Genomic DNA, 21,177 nt, shown 5'->3' with positions numbered 1-21,177 from the left:
GAAATAAAGGAGCAAAACAGGAGAGACACTCAGTTGCTTCGTTGACTGAGTATAGCCCCTACCCTGAGGGTAGTCGCATCTACCTCCAAAACAGAGGATCAGTTGGGATCCGGGTGCCATAGGCACAGTCCTTGAGAAAATGCCTGCTTCAAGGCCTGGAAGGTGTCAGTGGCTTCTGTGTATGAGCTTCAAGTATTCATGCCCTTTTTGGTTAGGGCCAAAAGTACAGCTGTAAGGGTGGTGTATCCGGCTATGAATTGTCTATAGTAGTTAGTGAAGCCTAGAATGTGCTGTAGCACTCAAAGACCTGCTGGCTAGGGCAGGTCAAGAGTGGCTTTCTGTTTTGCAGGATCCATGTGGAAGCCGGTGCTGGAGATAATATATACCAAGAATGAGAGCTGTTCTTGCTCGAAGAGGCATTTCTCCAACTTGGTGGAGGTGATGTTTACATAAACTATGTGATACCTGTTTAACACAGCAGCTAGAATACTAACTGGAAAAAAAAAGGAGGGACCATATAACCGAAACCCTAGCAGAATTATATTGGCTACCTATTAAACATAGAATTAAATACAAAGCCCTATGTACCATACATAAACTAATACATGATGAAAAATTGGACTGGCTAAACACAGCATTGCAAGTGCACGTCCCACATAGAAACCTTTGATCAGCAAATAAAGCACTCTTAACCATTCCCTCAGTAAAAACAGTGAGACTAAGTCAAGTGAGAGAAAGGGTCTTATTTTTAGCAGGCCCCACACTTTGAAACACAATGCCTCTAGAGATCAGATTGCAAAGAGATCTCAAAACCTTTAAAAACATGGCTTTTTAAACGAGCATTTTATAAAGAGACTGGAGAATGAAAATATACAGGAATAGACAGAACACCAGCACACAGCACTATTCTAAGAATGTGCATTTTAATAATCTATGAACTCTACCTCACAATAAACGTAATTGTAAACACTATAGATATGATTTTTACCCGTGAACCGAACCTTACATGACCTACTTCACTAAACAATTGATTGTCTTTAGCAATTTATTGTAACTGAACCTTTTGTGGCACCTGTTAGAATGTACTATAGTACGCATCCACCTACATTAAGTTATGTGCCTACATGTAAACCGTTGCGATGGTATATAACTTAGCGACAGTTTAGAAAATAATTTAAATAAATTAATTAATAAAATAGATAAATAAATGAGTCCAATGTTGATGCAGAGATTGAGAGTAGATGAGAATATCATCGAGGTATATCATCATGTGGGAATATAGAAAGTCTGAGTATTTTGTTTACCATATTCTGACCACAGGGGCATTACACAGGATGTTGAAGGTGCTTTTCTATTTGTCTCCTTGACAAATGCATATGAGGTTATTATACCTTCCCCACAGGTCAAACTTAGTGAAAATTGTCTTTCCTTGTAGGTGGTAGAAAAACTTGGAGATAAGAGACAATGGATATCAGTTTTCCTTGTGATAGCATTTAGGCCCCTGTAATCCATACATGGTCTGAGGGAACTATCCTTCTTGCCCACAAAGAAGCAGCAAGCTCCTGCCAGGAAAGATGAGGGCCAAATAACGCCACTCTCCAGGTTCTCTTTCATGTAGTGACTCATGGTTTCTTCTCAGGAACTAAGGGGTAGGCCCTTCCCCGGAGAGGCACCTTTTTCTGGCAGGAGGTCTATGGCACAGTCATAAGACTGATGCAGATGAAGGCTCTCAACCATTTGCTTAGAAAATATGTCTTAATAAGCTGCATATTGGGACAGTAACCCTGGTATGGTAGTGGACACTGTCAAAATAGGTAGAGGCTGAATGGTAGAAAGACAGGTAGTAGCACAGGAGGGACACCAATGTGCTAGTTCCAGAGACTGCCAATTGATTACTGGCTGGTGAAGTTTGAGCCACTGAGTTCACCACCTGATGTAATACATGGAGGGATATGGTCTCCTTATGGAGGAGACCGATCTGTAGCGAAAGTGCTATGGTCTTCCTCATGATACATCCATGGACAGGATCCCAGTAGATAGAAGAGATGGTTACAAAGGGTTTCAAAAGGATTCTTGGAATATGATTTTCCTGCCAGCTCTGGAATCAAGGAAGGCCACTGTGGAAAGTTGGCAGCATTCAGACGAGAGAGAGATGGGAACCAGTAATTGCAGAGAGAAGAGGGTCCAGCCTAGGGTTGCCTCCCCAATCAACTCGAGACATGGGAGTTTCCCAACGTCTTGGGGCACTGGGATGCCAGATGTCCTTGCTCGGCACAGTAAAGGCATAAGCCCAGTTGTCGCTTGCAGAATTTTTCTTTATGTGATAACCTAGTGCAGCCCAGCTGCATCAGCTCTTCAAGAGCCCATGGTTCAGATATAGGTAGAGGTAGTGGAGGATTCTGAAATCGAGGATCCAACTGGAGCAGGCAATGGGTGGTCTTAGAATCTTGATCCCTTTCCTGGAAGTGTCGGTCTATGTGATTGATCAGATAGATTAGCACATCCAAGGTTGTGGGGACATCATGAACAACCAACTCATCTTTGATTCTGCTAGACAGACCCTGCCAAAAAATGGCTGTGAGACTGTCTTTTCCCCATTGGAGTTCAGATACAAGAATACAAAATTGAATGGCATACTTCCCTACAGTCTGTAAGCCTTGCTGAACCCAGAGAAGCTCTAATGCCATGGAGGAAGCATGGCCTGTTTCCTCAAAGATGAGATTGACCTATCACAAAAAATCTGGAAGAATCTGAAGAAGAGGATCAGCATGATCCCATAATCAGAATGCCCAGTCTAGTTCTGTGCCACTTAGCAAGAAGAGAATATAAGTGACCTTGGTCCAGTCAGTGGAAAAAAAGGCCAACTAGAGTTCAAAGTGAATGTGGCACTGGTTTAAAAAGCTGCAACACTCCTTGGGATCTCCGTGATCGTGTGATGGTGGTGGAAGTTGAGGTACTGGTCTTGGAGCAGAAGTAGGCCTTGGTGGGGGTGGAATCACCAGAAGCAGAACATGTGCTCACATCAGGGCATCCATGCAGATGGCAAGTCTCTCAAGAAGCTCTATGAATTGATCAAGGACTCACTGCTGCTGCTGGACATGCTGGGCCAGGCCAAGGTTGGACGGGAGCAAGGTCAGGTCACTAGGTCCTTGGCCTCAGCAATCTGTAAACAATGTGAACCCCTGTTGCAGTTGTATGGTTGATGCAGCCTATGGAGTGAACCCCCGTAGGCCCTCAGTTATAGCAGGTGGAAGCTAGTTGGCAAGGGGCTAACTAAGGCTTCATCTGAACCAATGTCTTTACACATAAGTTGAGCCATTGGGTTCCAGGGGTTGGCAGGGCTAAGTGAGAGTTTCTGAGAAAGAGAGACATAGACAGAGGTTCAGGGCCAGGCAAAGGATCAGAGGTAGGCAACAATCAAGAGAGGTCAAAGTCCAGGCAAAGGATCAGATGCAGCCGGCGATCTAGGCATAGTCAATATCCAGGTGAAGGTCAATCCAGGTGGTCAGTTCAAAGAGAAGACATAAACAGGACAGGAAGGACATGCAGGATGAGCAGGGAGGAAAGAAAAACTGGAAAGGCTGGGTTGTAAAGGCTGGAGAGATTAGGCAAGGCTGGACAAGGCAGAGCAGGCTAGAGAGATGAGGCAATGCTGGATGAGGCAGGGTAGACTGAAAAGATGAGGCCAGGCTGTATGCAGGAAGAGGGACCCTGACAACACGCGCTACTGAAGTAGGTAGACCTGTTGCTGAGGCAAGGTAGGGATGTCAAGCAAGCCCTAATATAGGGTCAAGGCATGTGATGTCACCAATGGATTTCATGGCCTTTCCTACCGCTGGCCCTTTAAATGAATTGACATTGAGCACGTGAGTGCCTATGGAGGGAGTCAAGAGGTGGCAGCTCTGAAGCCGGATTGCCATGGGGAGGAGTCCAGCAGCATTCTAGGGTAAGTGCTCCCAGTCACAGGGTCATCCTATAGCTTGATAAATGCAACATTTATATTAAATTTACCATTGGGGAATTTTCATGTGAACCTATTCATAGGAACCTATTCATAGGTACATATTTCTTCAAGTTTTGATTCTTTTCATTTATTTCTACAGAAAAGTATCCATTGGTCTAACTGTGTTACATTTGTTAGGTGGCAATCTTTTTCACAAAGGCATATTTAGTAATGTGTGCATAAGTATTGCAGTGCATATTTATTGGTTAACTGCAATGGATGTTTAGTGTATGTATTGTTCCTCTCTTTTTCTTTGTATCTAGTACTTAAATGTATGTACATTATTTATATCTTCCATTTCATTTTCTGAAAATATTGGTTATAGTCTATTTTTATATAGATATTTAAATAGATAGATATAGATATATAGAGAGAGACTATGCTGGTTGTACCCAGGTAGTGGTACTAGATGTCATATCTCAAATTACATTTTAAGATGGTAAACCTCCCTTTTTGTTAAAGTGTTATAATTTTCTTAGGTTCCCTAAGCAGAGAGGGAGTGGAAGATATGTTTCAAAACCCTTTACATTGCAATCAATTAAATCTCAGTTTCTTGTTCTTGTACACAGCACTGATGAGCATTAATGTCACTAGGCAGCAAAAAGAACACTGGAAGCTGATTTTGGTTTCCAACAATACTTCTACTGATATGTTGTGAAGAAATAATAATAATGTTCTTTACAGCCCTTCAGTTCTTTTTTCCAATGGAACAAGTGCAATAAATAAATTTGTAACTAGATGGTAAAGCCAATTGATTCAGTCTTTGATGTTTCTCCCATCCCATTGGCATAAGACAAGTTAGTGCTTCTCTTTTAATGTCAGTGAAGTGTTAAAGATGAAATCCATTTATATAGTCATTTATCTCCTACTTCCCCAGGTAGTTTACTCCTCTGAACTCCTTAGTACCTGAAAGACACCAAGAATACTCCTTTTTTCCCTTTTTAGTATCAGAACAATACTGCAGTTACATCTCTTCTCTCTGGGCCCTGTGGGGGTCCATTCCAAATCCTTTCTCCCCTCTCTCCTTCCTTTCTTCTGCATGGCTGTATGACATTCCTCCTTTGGATACTGAAGATCAACACATTCCTTCTTAATGAAAGGACCTCTCCCAGTGTTGTTAAAGCAGAAAAAGAAAGTAACTAAGTCCCTAGTTATTGAGTACTGATTTAATGCATTCTTACATGCCAGTTCACGTTCTAATGTAAACCGAAGTGATGTGTAATTTTTTACATGAATATCTGTATATAAAAATGCTAAATAAATAAATAAATAAATAAATAAATAAATAAATAACTAACTTAAATAAATAAATACCATTTATACAAAAAGGGATAGGGAGGGTGGACAGAAATTTCCATCCAAAAATATTAAGCTCCATGGAGGTATTAAACTTAAGCAAACAGAAAAATCAGAGGACATCAAAGGCATTCTGCCCCCGGAAAGAGAATCAGAAAATCCACATATAGTGGTCTGGCTTTATATACCAATCACCTTTTCGCCGCTCACCGCCCTGCAGCTCGTCTCAGGACCTCCAGCATTCACCCAGTCGGCACCGCCCCATTTTGGGATTCAAGCCCTGCCGACCACCGAACCCAGATCCAGCGCTCCTCCGGCCCTCCTTCGCCGCTCCCCAGAATCGCCACCACGTGGGTACTAGTCGGCCTATCAGAAGCCAGAAGCCAGAAACCCCAAACCGCGCCAAATTTGAAAGTGCAGCAAAAGGAAGTGATGACCAGCGAGGCATAGGAAGCCAGGTAAGAGCCCTTTAAATCTCAGGCTCTAGCTCCCGGCTCTCCTTTTCGCCACTCACCGCCCTGCAGCTCGTCTTGGGACCTCCAGCCTTCACCCAGTCGGCGCCACCCCGTTTTGGGATTCAAGGCCCGCCGACCACCGAACCCAGATCCAGCGCTACTCCGGCCCTCCTTCGCCGCTCCCCAGAATCGCCACCACGTGGGTACTAGCCGGCCTATCAGAAGCCAGAAGCCAGAAACCCTAAACCGCACCAAATTTGAAAGTGCAGCAAAAGGAAGTGACGACCAGCAAGGCATAGGAAGCCAGGTGAGAGCCCTTTAAATCTCAGGCTCTAGCTCCCGGCATCGGGCGTCGCGTGCCGAAGGTGCGCGACAAAGGGGCTGCCCCTTTGTACGCCCCTTCGTACAGGCCCTGAAGCAAGACACTGCTTACACTCAGACTCAACTCTTACCGGAGACCCCCCTTCCATACTTGCTGACCGCAACCACAGTACAACTATTCTCACTCAGGGCTCCTGGAATCTTCACTGTCCAAGTATTCCCGCACCTCAGATTGGCAGCTTGCACAGGCATGCCCTTCTTGGCCATTCCAATCATCCACAACTACAGGAGAAATGCCGCCACCACACCTGGTCAAACACCCATCCACCAGCAGCAACAACAACATAAAAGACTCATTCCCATTATGCTTTCTCCTCTAAACCAACTTCTGGGTCTCACCCTATTCTCCTTAACCCTGTTGAATGCCCAATCACTCTAAAAAAACCCATACCTCTTAGATGACTACCTCACTGAGGAGCAGCCAGATCTGTGCGCCATCACAGAAACTTGGCTAAAACCAGAAGATACGGCTCTCCTCAATCAACTCCCCCACCAATCTTTCGACTTCTTCTCCATCCCCAGAGCGAAGAAAAGAGGAGGACGACTGCTTCTTGCAGCAAAAAAGGTTTTTCGATTCTTGCTTGATGTGGCGACCTCACAGCAGGCTCTTGAATTCTCAGTCTTCAAATCTCCCCATCTACAAATTGGGCTCACCTACGCCCCCCCCAGGACGCCTTGATTCTGACCCATCTCCTTTAATTGAAACGATAGTTAAACATATCAACACTGATTCGCCAGCCATCCTTCTAGGAGTTTTTAACCTTCATGTAGATGCCAACACTCGCTCCCCTAACTGCGAATCCTTCCTGAACACTCTCCGCTGCATGGGCTTCAATCAACTCATTCATGAACCCACTCATAAAGCAGGACATACCCTGGATCTTATTTTCATCAACCAAGGCCTAACCCAATCCTCACACATTGTTTGCCAGCCAATTCCTTGGTCGGACCACAAGCTAATCTCCACCACCTTACTATACCAACATCCAAACCACTCAGCAACACAGAAAACCACAGTACAATTTAGAAAACTCTGCAACCAGGAAACACTCATCTCCCAACTCCCACCGGAATTAAACCAACTTGACCTTACCGACACTAACTCGGCCTTAACATCTTGGATCAAAATCTCAAACAAAGTGGCGGGCAAGACCTGCCCCCTCACAACCAAAGTTATCAACTCCAACAAAGCCAACAAAAAACCTTGGTTCACTCCTGAACTAAAAACCAAGAAGCGCGAACTCAGAAAAATGGAACAGACCTGGCGCAAAAATCCTTCGCCTTCAAACCTGCAAATCTTTAAATCTCTCATGCACCAATACAGAATTATCATCCTGCAAACTAAAAGAGATTTCTATTCTCAGAAAATTCACCATTTCATCTTTGACCCTAAAGCCCTTTTCTCCTTGGTATCATCACTTACCAAACCACCGACCAGAAATTCCAGATGACAAAGCATCCAACAAAGCCACTGAGCTGGCTACTTATTTCATGAACAAAATACCCAACTTACTTGCCTCCCGCATAGATAAGAATGTTACAATCCAACCAAATCCGGTCTCCACCTCTCAGCCTCCCATCCCCAACCTCACACAACTACACGGTGTACCACCCCCACAGGCAGACACCTTAGAGGATTTTGAATCCACATCAGCCTTAGAAATCAAATCTATATTAAAAAAACTAAAGCCATCCGCTCACCCACTGGACTCGATTCCAGTCAACCTACTGATGGCTTCTGCCAAAAACTTCGCTAAGCCCTTCGCCCAGATCATTAATGCCTCCTTATCCCAGGGTCACGTCCCTGACCCTCTCAAACTTGCCATCTTGAAACCTCTACTAAAAAAACCCAACCTCTCCACAGATAACCCAGCAAATGTTCGCCCCACTGCAAATCCTCCTATCATTGTGAAGATCCTCGAAACAATAGTTAACAAACAGCTCTCAGAATTCCTAGAAATCAACAACATCCTCTCCACAGCACAATTTGGTTTCCGTAAATCCCGAAACACAGAATCTCTGCTATTATCACTGTCAGACAACATCCTCATGAACCTTGAAAAAAAAACAGCCCTGCCTGCTCATTCTTCTTGACTTAACCACCGCATTCAACACAGTTAACCACGACTGTCTCATTGACAGATTAACCAAGATCGGCATCAAAAACACAGCCTTAAACTGGTTTAAATCCTTCCTTTAGAACAGGTATTACAGAGTCAAGATCAACAGCAAAGAATCTTCTCCGTTCAGTTCCACCCTCGGAGTCCCTCAAGGCTCGTCGTTATCACCAACTTTATTTAACATCTATCTACTCCCGCTTTGTAAACTCCTCTCCGAGCTCAAGTTAACACATTACGTGTATGCAGACGACGTCCAAATCCTCCTACCAATAACCGATTCTCTGGACAGCACCTTACGTCGTTGGAACACCTACCTATGCTCCATTAATAACCTCCTTTCAAATCTTAACCTGATTCTCAACACCAACAAGACCGAATTCCTCTTAATCACTCAGGATGGTAACTCTTCCCTAAACAACTCTCTCCCTACAGTGCTCCCAACCATCTCTCCTAAAGTTAGAAACCTTGGGATAGTCATGGACACTCAATTGAGCTTCACAGGCTTCATTAACAACACAATAAAGGAGTGCTACTTCAAACTTCAAGTGTTAAAAAGACTAAGACCCCTCCTTCATTTTCAAGATTTCAGGTCTGTCTTATAAGCGATCATTTTTTCGAAAATCGATTACTGCAATGCTCTTATTCACGGCCTTCCAGACAACTCCATTAAACCTCTCTAGTTGCTTCAGAATGCAACTGCAAGGATTCTTACAAAGTCAAACAAAAGGGACCAAATAACACCGATCCTTAAGAAACTCCATTGGCTCCCAGTCAAATTCAGAATCCTCTACAAGCTATTAGTAATCACCCACAAATCCATTCTCAACATCTCTCCACTGGACCTCTCAACCCCCCTGCAACTCCATACTTCAGCCCGTCCTCTGAGATTAGCACAAAGAGGCACTCTTAGAACACCTACAATCAAAACATCCTTAAGTAAAAGAGCTTTTTCCGCCGCAGGCCCCAAACAGTGGAATTTGCTCCCACCCGACCTTAGGCTGGAACAATGCCCAAGTACATTCAAGAAGAGACTTAAGACGCTACTGTTCAGACAAGCCTTCCCATAATCACTCGTCCTTGCTACATCCTCCACAGACCTTCTCTTCCCAAGCTCAGATGCCTTAAGCACATTTACTTCTGCTGCCTAAGTTATCTAATATATGCATATGAGTTCATTAAAACTATGGTAACCCTCTTCCATCCTCCCCCCCTCGTCTTCCAACCCCCCTTCCAACCCCCCTTCCTACCCCCCTCCTCGGACTACCCTGTTGCACCAAAAAGCCAATTCTTATCAGTTCTTTCCAGTTTGTTACGTTACTTCCCCATGCTTAAGAACATAAGAACATAAGAAATTGCCATGCTGGGTCAGACCAAGGGTCCATCAAGCCCAGCATTCTGTTTCCAACAGAGGCCAAAACCAGGCCACAAGAACCTGGAAATTACCCAAACACTAAGAAGATCCCATGCTACTGATGCAATTAATAGCAGTGGCTATTCCCTAAGTAAAATTGATTAATAGCCATTAATGGACTTCTCCTCCAAGAACTTATCCAAACCTTTTTTGAACCCAGCTACACTAACTGCACTAACCACATCCTCTGGCAATAAATTCCAGAGTTTTATTGTGATTTGAGTGAAAAAGAATTTTCTCTGATTAGTCTTAAATGTGCTACTTGCTAACTTCATGGAATGCCCCCTAGTCCTTCTATTATTTGAAAGTGAAAATAACCGAGTCACATCTACTCGTTCAAGACCTCTCATGATCTTAAAGACCTCTATCATATCCCCCCTCAGCCGTCTCTTCTCCAAGCTGAACAGCCCTAATCTCTTCAGCCTTTCCTCATAAGGAAGCTGTTCCATCCCCTTTATCATTTTGGTTGCCCTTCTCTGTACCTTCCTCCATCGCAATAAGAACATAAGAAAGTTGTATCCAAGTTTTTCTCTCCTCCTGTTCTTTGTAAGACAATTTTGTCACTGTCTTTTTATGGTTACAATGTAAACCGGAGTGATAATTAACTCTGTTATTTGAACTTCAATACAGAAAAGCTATAAATAAATAAATAAATAAATAAATAAATAAATAAACCAGAGGAACCTGACAAATGCTCTCTTCCACATGGGGGAGCTCTACATTCACACTATGGTGATTATGTTTCCTCCCCAAACAAAAAATGATTTACTCCTACACCTGTTCTTAGTAAGGATCCAATCGATCTATCTATCTATGTATATATCTATCTATACACACACATACAAACACACACATAAAAATGGAATAAAGAATAATTATTTACCTTAAATTGATATCTGCCAGATAAGGACCTGTCCAGTGCAAAGGAAACTGTAGCTTACAAGCTCAAGAAAATTACTATGTGTAATAGGCTCCTCTACAAAATGGAATACATCTTTAGATGGCACACTTGAAGTTCATGTATACATTTCTTGTTGGTCCCCATATCTGATCCTCAAGAGCCACAAACTGTTTTTCAGGATATCCAAAATGAATATGCAGGCTGTAGATTTGCATACAATGAAGGCAGTGCAGACAAATATATTTCATGTGTATTCATTTTGGAAATCCTGAAAATCAAACTGATCTGCAGCTCTCAAGTTACCATACCCTAAAAAGATACCAGTTTACATTAAATAAAAAAATTAAGCAAAAACAAGAAATAGATGGGGACTAAATATTACAAATTTAGCAAAATCTGATCAATCATTAAAACCTTTATTTCACCAAAACTAAGGAAAATTGCCAGCAAGCCTGATGGCATGTCATGCAATATGCTAAGACCGTCCGTACCAATTGATCATCCACCTTCAAAACTAATGTTATATTAATACTTTGGACTGTTATTTTGTTTTTAAATGCTCTTTAAAAAAACTTGAAAAATACATTAGTTTTGAAGGTAGATGATCGATTGGTTCGGGTGGGCTTAGCATATTGTATGACATGCCGTCAGATTTGCTGACAGCTTTCCTTAGTTTTGGGGAAATAAAGGTTTTTGTGATTGACTGGATTTTGCTAAATTTGTAATATTCAGTCCCCATCTATTTCTTGTTTTTGCTTATATTATTTTGGTACTGTAGACTCTTTTTTGTTTGTTTATTGATAAAAAAAAACCTAAAGACCATATTTACTAAGTGACAAGTGCATAGAGTACTAATGCCTTTTTGGGGACTTAATATTATTGATTAAACCAATTGACCTTCTCTAACATGATTTATGATGCTACAAATGGAACGGAGTTCATATGGAACCTGCATTGCCCGGGTTTCAAAGCTGGCTCTAACCTACAAGAATTTAGCTGAACTTATAGACTAGCTTACAGTTGTTTTGCTTGACTTGTCTCATTGAAGTTCATACTAAGTAAGCTGGGGAATGGGAAAATTATCTGGGTAAAGAAACTGAACTCTGATATTCAGAAGAACATAACTGGATATGTGTTCTGCTGAATATACTAATGTCTAATGTCAGTTACCTGGATAATTAGAACAGCCCACCAGCATGATCAGACTTTCTGGAATAATGTTATCTAGATAACACTGAATATAAGCACTAATTGGCTACAGATGAGCCCCACCTCCCAGAATGCACTAACACCGCCTCTTAGGGCCCTAACACACGTGAGAAGGCCATATTGCATGTGAAAAGGGACATTTCGCATGCAAAATAATGCTAATTAGGGGGAGGGGAGGAGTCAGGGTTGGGGGAGGAAGGAGTCGGCGGTGTCTTCACTGCCGGTGATAACATTACCAACGTTATCGTCGACAGTAGTGCGCCGAATAGCACCACCTTTCACGGTGGCGCTATTCAGTGTGAAAGCCGGCAGCGAAGACACCGCCGTGGTGTGAAGGCTGCGGGCTTTCGCAGGCCCGCCCCCCTTCAACACCCCCCCATCCCCCTTTTTCACTGGATTCATCATTCTGCACTGAATGATGAATCCAGGCCTTAGAGAGAGGGCAAGAAAGTTTCTTATTATATAATAGAGATGTGAATCGTGTCCTCGATCGTCTTAATGATCGATTTCGGCTGGGAGGGGGAGGGAATCGTATTGTTGCCGTTTGGGTGTGTAAACTATCATGAAAATCGTTAAAATCGTGAGCCGACACACTAAAACCCCCTAAAACCCACCCCCGACCCTTTACATTAAATCCCCCACCCTCCCGAACCCCCCCCCAAATGCTTTAAATTACCTGGGGATCCAGCGGTGGTCCAGAACGGCGGCGGTCCGGAACGGCCCCCTCAATTGAATCCTGTTGTCTTCAGCCGGCGCCATTTTGCAAAATGGCCGCCGCAAAATGGCGGCGGCCATAGACAAAAATGATTCGACGCAGGAGGTCGTTCCGGACCCCCGCTGGACTTTTGGCAAGTCTTGTGGGGGTCAGGAGGCCCCCCCAAGCTGGCCAAAAGTTCCTGGGAGTCCAGCGGGGTTCAGGAAGCGATTTCTTGCCGCAAATTGTTTTCCGTACGGAAAATGGCGCCGGCAGGAGATCGACTGCAGGAGGTCGTTCAGCCGGCTGAAGACAACAGGATTAAATTGAGGGGGCAGTTCTGGACCGCCGCCGTTCTGGACCACCGCTGGATCCCCAGGTAATTTAAAGCATTTGGGGGGGGTTCGGGAGGGTGGGGGATTTAATTTAAAGGGTCGGGGGTGGGTTTTAGGGGGTTTTAGTGTGCCGGTTTTCCTGCCCTCCCCCTTCCCCCGATTTACGATTTTTTAACGATAAATCGTGGGAATTGGTATTGTATCGTGGCCCTAACGATTTTTGACGATTTAAAATATATCGGACGATATTTTAAATCGTCAAAAAACGATTCACATCCCTATTATATAATCATATAAACCTATAATTTTTGGTTGCTATCAGACAGTGGTTAGATATAATTAAATATCCAACAAGTCAATCAATCATTGCTGATTTAATTTTAGAGTCAGACTAACAATGAGAATGAGAGTTATATCTAGAAGCTCAGATTCAGCTTTGCGGACAAAGAGAAGTTGTCAGGGTAACTTTAGCCAGGATGTTCAGTGTGACTTATCCAGGTAATCCTCCCACTGAATATTTTCTGACTAAAGGTACCCAGGTAACCTTAAGGCAGAGTTTTGTCTGACAAGACTTACCCAGGCATGTTCATTTGGATAGCGCTAAATATCAGTGCTAACTGGCTAAACTTAAACCCTGCACCTGGAACATTTCCCTCTCGCCCTCTTTTCAATTTAGCTATCATTTACCCAGCTAAAAGATTAACTGAGTTAAAGTTTGCCCAGAGACAGGGTAGGAAATTGAAATCTCAAGGTTTGCCTGGATAACCTAAACATTATCCAGGCAAACCCTCTCAGTATCAACTTCTAGGAGACCAAATGGAGCTGATGTACTAAATAAATTAGCATTGGGCTCTTAACCTGTGAAATGTGTTTATTGCGTGTATTAATACCAACTGATGTTAGTAGGACATGATTGAGACATTTGTTACAGCAGGTGCTAAAGTACACACACATATATATGCTGACAGTTCCACAAAAACTTAAGTACATGTCCCTGAGGTGTAGTTCATTTTTTTACATTATCGTGTTTGTGATGCATTTTGTATGTTTTAATATAGTACATGTACTGTTTCATTGCAATAACATTTGAGTTATTTTTCTTACATATGCATCTCATTACCTCATTAACATAGATTTTGCATTAACACTATTGCAACTTAGTTTCTGTGCATTAGAAAAGCTGTTAAAACATGCTGATTGATTGTGATAGAGAGCACATGTATTTAATGTGTGTTATTGCTTGAGACCGCATTGACACACTTTGGTGCACTGGCCCCAAAGCTGGCGAGCTCAACAAACTGACTATGGTATAATCCCAAATGCTTCAGGGCAAAGGTTGATATAGCCCAGACAATCAAAGCCACACTAGACTTTCCTAGTTTAAAATTTGCAAGAATAAATTCATGCAGACTCATTCATTACTAATTCAATGATACTGATCCATGAGTCTATACAAATTATTGAGCTCACTATTTTGTTGAAAAAGAGAGTGGAGCTGAAGTTAGTGCATAGGACTTGGGAGACATGAAAACTACTAGGACAGCCAGACAGTTTCAGCTCTGCTACTAGCAGCCTGAGACACCTTAGGAAAATCATGTTACTGATCTTGCCTAACCATAATTTGATATTAAATGTTGTTTATTATTTCCATTTCAGAAATCATGTAAAACTACCATGACATTCACCTGAACTGCCAAACAAGAGCCATAATATTATTTGACTTGTTTTGTGCCTTGGTCCACAGTGATTAAAGCATTTATATGTCTTGTTTAGAGATAAAATGCTATTAATATTGAATTCTGTGGCCTCTATTTGTAATGAATCATGAAGGAAGCCTGAGACACAAAGTAAAAGAAGAAAAGTGTATGTCTCATCACTCAAAAAAAAAACCAAAAAACAACAACATTGTAATACAGAATAGTAAGCAACCTCATTGCATTTTATTTCCTGGTCAAAGCTTTCAGTAAACATTTGTAGGCCGTTTTCCTCTTCCTTTCATGGTCCCTCTGCAATATGCAGGCACCAGAAAAATAAGTTAACGTGTTACTACTGCAGTTGTTTTAACCAGTATGGGTTATGATATTCCAACATAGCTATTTAAGTAAGTTAGTTGGATAAGACTTATCTAACTAACTAACAAGGGATATTCAGCAGCACAGCTATGGTACTGAATATCCCCAATTAAATCACTAATTAGCCAGATAAGTCTTATCGGGATAAATGTAGACCTGCTATTGAGCAGGTATAACTTATCCAGTTAACATAGCCAGATAAGTTTGAGTAATGCTACTTATCCAGCTACAGGTATGTTAAATAGATAAGATGCTCCTCCCTGAAATGCCCATTTCCTGCCCATCACTTAGCCGGAGAAGAATTTATCCAGAAAAATGACAGCCGCTAAACGCTGCCACTTAGCTGATAAATCCTTACCTATCCAACTAAATGACACTGAATATTGACCTTTCCCATGCTCTGGTTGTATGAAAATATGCCATCCTGAAATACCCACCAGAATAACCTTCTCCATTTCCTTGGCTGGACACCAGTGAAACATCCCTGTTGAGTCATATTTTTTCACGCTGCTGGAATCCATGTTATCGATCTGATCATTGCCAGATATTAACAAGGGGTCATGCCTGTAAGGGAAAAAAAGGGAAGCACATCATAAACTTGCATCTTTATCTGTTCAGGATGGGCTGACACTCCAACCTGCATTCAAGGCAGACTAAGTCAAAACTGTACTTGATTTATGTTAAAAGTTAAAAAAAAAAACCCAACAAAAAACAGAGAGAGAAAACTTCTCACATCCAAATGTCATTGAAGAGATTGCATTCCTGCTAAGTGGGGTATATTAGATATACTTTGCAAGCTTTCATTAGCATTGATAATTCCCTCTGTAGCAAAATAGTTTTTCAGTCACCTTCAGAGTGCAATAAACATGATTGTTTCCCTCCCTAAAAATATCAAACAATTTGCTATTAGCATCTGCAATGGAATAAAAGAGATGGGAACAGAGACTCAAGCTGGCATGAGAAAGGAAAGCCAATTACTTGCTTTTACCACATACGACTCTTGACGTGATGCTCCACACAGTAAAAGCTTTAACAGGCAGCACTTTAAATATTTTAGCAATTTGCCCAATCATATTTTGTTTTCCCAAACTGAAGCCCTTTAAAGATTTAGCAGTATGACACTTTAGAGCAGACTAACTTACAAATATCCATAACTGGAATGCATGATTTTGATACTAGGCAGCAATGCTCTTTTTCTGGGACAACTAAATCTTGCGGTAATCTCTTATGGCCATTTCAATTCTAACCACAGAAATTCTGAAAAGGAAAAATGGAGAGAAGGAAAGAAAATCCAGATGTATTGAATAAAAGTGCCTTAGACCAATACAGCCCACGCTGGGTCTGTCCTTTTTTTTTTTTTTTTTGCATGTAGCTGAAAAGCAATTATTATGAAAAAGGGAATATCCGAGAGCTGTGCAAATAAAATGTAGCTTGCACAATGCTTTGTGAGGAAACCTTCAGGAATATCAGTACAGGGCATCGTTGGGCAATGCCTGTTAGAGGTAGGGAGAACAGGTCATCGGAAGGAGCAAGGGAAGCAAATGTAAACATTTATTCTCTATTTGTGTTCCATTAGAGCCTGCTGCACAAGGGAGACTTGAGATAAGGCTTTTGAGCAATTTAGCTTCCACTTTATAAAGACACTATGTGAAAGATAACAAATAGCATGTTTTTAACCAATGTAAGATCAGTATTTCTTCTCTATAATATTCCCTATGTAATCCCACAGCACTATGTAAAAATTAATGCAGTGATCCTTCTTTATTATGGAAGGCAATAAATGTGATTGTTAAATAGAGGGTTTATTATAGCAGAACTTAGCTGTTATTACAAACACCATTTTATTTGGGGATATGACTAATGTTTGTTGTAACTAAGAACTGTTAAAAGTGAGGAGCTATAAAGAGAGATCACTATAATAATAATAATAATATTTATGAAAGCTTTCAAGCAACAGAAGCAGGACTTTCCTCTTAAGGATACTTTTCAGGCAGTGGATACTATTATGGAAAAGAAGCAATATTAATAATTGCAGGATGGAGAGCTTTAAACGTAATTTATAATCTAGGAATTTGTGGGTTATTAACTTTCTACTGACTAAGAACATTTTGCCATTGGATATATTTAAGAAGTGTTTACTTGAGGTGTCACAGGCTCCCATAAAGGCTTTCCCTCCTATAATTACAGCAAACTACCATCCAAGCTTCAGAAATAAGGAAAAATCTGGACCTTTGATTGCAGTTGGTAAAGATTCTTTCCTAAATTTGACTCAAGAAATTGAGTCTGTTGAACAAACTTTTTGAGGAAGACTACATTGCTTGAAAGCTTTGTTTTTGAGACTGACAGGAATTGGGTTTTGAAATTGTTTCTTAAGAAGAGATGTTAAGTTTTCCCAGTTAGCCCAGTTAAGGGATAGGACTTCCAAAGCCCCCTAGGTTGTTTATCTCCCTGTCTCCCAGTCTCCTTGTTATCCCCAGCCCTTAAAACCCTGCTGACTAGCCTAGCTTTTTCTGTTTTATTACTTACACGCCAGCAGGGGACTCCGGCACGCATATTTCATGTTAAAGTCCCAGAACACCCATGTCCCGCCCTTGCCCTGCCCAGACTATGCCCGCCCCTTTTCTGGGCTATTTTGCTTGTGCGCGTACTGGGAGATACACACATACATGGGTGGCTTTTAAAATCCGTTTGGCTTGTGCTGGCTGGACATACTCACATATCTCCCGGCTTTGGCTCATGCTGGGCTTGTACAATTCACCTAATAATCTTTAATAAGCAAAGATTCATTCTGCTGGACTTTCTTAAATTTGTTTCAAGAACCTTCAATCTCAATCATCTGGAATCGCAGTCCCTCTGACATCATCACTAAGCATCTGCTTCGAGATCTCCTGGCCCCTTACTCCAAAGGCGAAATTACCTGACATCTTCTTTGTCTCCAGACTAAACCAGATGTCCATTGCCAGGGAAATTCATGGCTCTCTTGTCCCTGTTTTCTTTCCCAATGGAGGTGTGCATGGCTCCCCTGCATACAAACTGCTTAGAAAGGCCAGGGACTTGGACCAACTGAGGGTTCAATGGGAATACTCAAATCTTCCCTGTACTCTCAACCATCACAGGAAAAATTGAAGGACATTGGTAATGAGCCTGGAGCTGGACTAAAGTGCATCTGACATCTTGCTCCTACCCTCTCCCCCTGCCACCCTGGGGAATTTAGCCTTTTGAAAATTACCCTCTTAACTTTCTTACCCAATAGGGTTACAAATCCTCTTATATCGATTTTTAGGTATAAGAATACCTAAAAATTGATATAAGATTATTCTTTGCCTCCCTTGTCACTCCCAATGCAGCCTTTCCAGTGCAACACACACTGTCTGGGGGATTGACTTTGATTATTATGGTCTTGTTTCCTGGATGGCCCGCACCATTTTTAAAGATGGCGCTGGCTGTCCATTACTCCTACCATGTGATAGGGGCCAGCCAATGGCACGGATACCGTCACATGGTAAGGGCAAAGGGCCATCGGCGCCATTTTTATTAGTGGCAGCCGACGACCCGAAAGCGGGAGATCACTCCTGGGACCCCCACTGGACCACCAGGTACTTGTAAAAAGTTTTGGGGGGGTTGGGAGGGTAGGGGAAACTAAGGGATCTGTTTTAAAGGGTCGGGGTAGGTTTTTTGTTTATCGGCTCGGGCGCAGCCGATAAAAAAAAAAACGATCGGACCACACGAAAAAAGTTTCATGATGTGAATCGGAACCGGAATCAGAACCGATTCCAGTTCCGATTCACATCTCTAGTAGATATTCCTTGGGTCCTGCATGAGGTCCAAACTCCTCTCCTCTCTTCCTTTTCTCCCTTTTCCCCTCAGGATGGCTGAAAGTCATCCACTTCCTTGGATCTTGATGATCTCAGGTTCATCTTACCTGAAAGGATCTCTCCTAGTAAATTGTAGAGCAGAAAATAACCATGTTACTGGGTAATCAAAACTTAAATAAATCCATCTACAAATATAAAAAGGACTGAGAGGGTAGAAAGAAACTTCACCCAACTAAGGGGGTCATTTACCAGGCAGATCGCACACAATAAGGGATGTTTCGCACGCGAAAAGTCCCTTATCGCGTGCGATACCAAGTGGGGGCGGAGTCGGCCCCGGAAGAGGAGGAGTCGGGGCATCACCGGGGCCGACTACATGAAGACGCCACGGACGACAAAAAGGTAAGGGCTTTTTCGCGTCCTACTTCACGCCCAATAGCTACACCTTCTATGGTGGCACTATTGGGTGCGAAACCGGCAGCGCAGGACTGCACCCCCGTTTCGGCCCCCACCCCTCATTACCTAAAGTATCGCAGGCCTGCGATACTTTAGAAAATGAGGCCCTTAGTGTTCCATCAAAGCACCAACTCAATTAATAGAAAATCAGAGGACAGCTAAGATATGCTGTCTCTACAAAAGAAAATAGGAAATCCACAAGGTAAAAAAGTGGTCAGGCTCTGTAAACCAGCAGAACATATCCATTATTAGCTCCCATTCAGGGGGCGCTATATATGCATAAGATTACTATTATGCCTCTTCTGTTACCAGTGGTAACTCCTGAACTCTAGTAGAGAGTGACAGGATCCCTACAAACACAAGATACATAAAGGGGTCAAATTAGCACAAGTTTGAAAATAGTGAATTATAGCATCAATCATCAAGGAAGGCAAATGAATCTGAGTCCTAGAAAGCATCATTGGTGAGTAAGCATAAGTGCGGTACTTTTCCTATTTCATAGTTGTTTAGAATTTTTTTTTTTTACGTTACATCTTTTACCTTTTGAAGATGTAATAGAAGCTGTGACAATGTTCACATTTATTTATGGAATCTATGACAAACTTTAACAATTAACAGACTGTTAGCCAAATGTATGCATCCATGGCCATGTTTTATTAAATGAAAAAAACAATTTAGTACTTTTACAACCCAGTTTAATATTTCATGATATCCTATATGTTTCACTAGTTACTGAATGGGGCCTCTGTCACTTCAATCTTCTCCAATTGCTTTGACTGCTACTATAAAACAGTTCCAAGATAGCTATCTTTCACAGCTGTTGCATGTGACAGCTTGCCACTGGAAAGATCCAACAACTCCTGCAGCTCACTGGGACTAGCTGTAAGAATTGTCAGACAGTTCTAGTGTTATTCAGGAAATGTTTTATGACTAATACACCAACACTGTTGGCTATTGTTAGCCAATAGCCATTCCACATGACTCTATATCATTTGAATAAAAGGTCTTAAGTTTTCCTGAGAGACTCTTCCTTGTATGGATCACATCAAATGCCTCTACAAATTGACCTATACTTTCTTAAGTTAATCAGCAGAAGAATTTTCAAATGTAAAATGTACAAGATGAGTAAAGGTTGTATGTTAACATCCAAAACATCTACAGATAGGTCACAACAATTATGTATTATTTCTAGGGAATACTCTGGAAAAGGTACAATAAAGACACACTGAGGTCAATATTCAGGCTGAAGAGCAGAAGATTACCTGGATATTCAGTGGCTCTCAGCTGGATAAATCTGCCACTGAATATAAGTGGCTACAGTTATTTGGATAAAGTTGCCCAAATAACACCGAGGGAAGTGCTACTTGTTCTGGGCCACATGACAGTGGCAGTTCATGTACTATCACCACAAACCTCCACATGCAAATCCTTCAATGTGGTCTCCACTCCCACTAGAACCAGTAAACTCAACCCTTGACATCTGTAGTGAATGTCTCATAAGAGATGAAATGAAACCTCCACTGGTAGCTAAATCCCAATTCTTTAGAGGAGGTGGTTCCAATCCATCTTCTACCTCATCAGGTGACATTAGTAATGGATGCTTCCACCAAAGAATGGGAAGCATATCCATGTCTCTTTCGAACCCAAGGGATTTGGTCACTAATGGAAAGCCAGTTTCAAATTAACCTGATGGAACTGTGAGAGATTAGCAATACAACAAAGTCCTTAGCATGACTATAATATTATCAATAGTGGCCAATCATAATAGGCACTTCCAGTAACAAATTATACCTTTGTTTTCCTTATAATTAATCATAGGCCATTGTATTTTTATTGTTTTTTAAATTGCAAATAAAATGTGCTTGTTTCTCTGCTGCAGTAACCTCAGTCCCTGACATGGAGCCATGTTTCGTAATCTGCATCATGGAGTCACATGATCATCAAAAGCATAAGTCTATTACTAAAATGAAAACAGACATAAATATAGTAAAAAATTTCCATTGCCAACAAATATGAAATAACTTCTCCTGTT

At 41.8% G+C, this 21,177-nt stretch overlaps 1 protein-coding gene across 2 annotated transcripts in view; it reads right to left on the bottom strand.

Moving 5' to 3' along the window:
- The window catches only part of KCNMA1 (potassium calcium-activated channel subfamily M alpha 1), a 1,936,781-nt gene that overhangs the window by 261,924 nt on the left and 1,653,680 nt on the right, over positions 1–21,177 (bottom strand). For both annotated transcript variants that reach the window (XM_029609517.1, XM_029609516.1), the window contains exon 20: positions 15,315–15,441. In XM_029609517.1, the coding sequence (XP_029465377.1) occupies positions 15,315–15,441 (127 nt within the window). The remainder of the gene's footprint in view (positions 1–15,314; positions 15,442–21,177) is intronic.

The sequence above is a fragment of the Rhinatrema bivittatum genome, chromosome 7, assembly GCF_901001135.1.
Source record: "Rhinatrema bivittatum chromosome 7, aRhiBiv1.1, whole genome shotgun sequence".
Classification (NCBI taxonomy): domain Eukaryota; kingdom Metazoa; phylum Chordata; class Amphibia; order Gymnophiona; family Rhinatrematidae; genus Rhinatrema; species Rhinatrema bivittatum.
The sequence above is the reverse complement of the archived record's forward strand: the minus strand, read 5'-3'. Positions and strand labels throughout refer to the sequence as shown.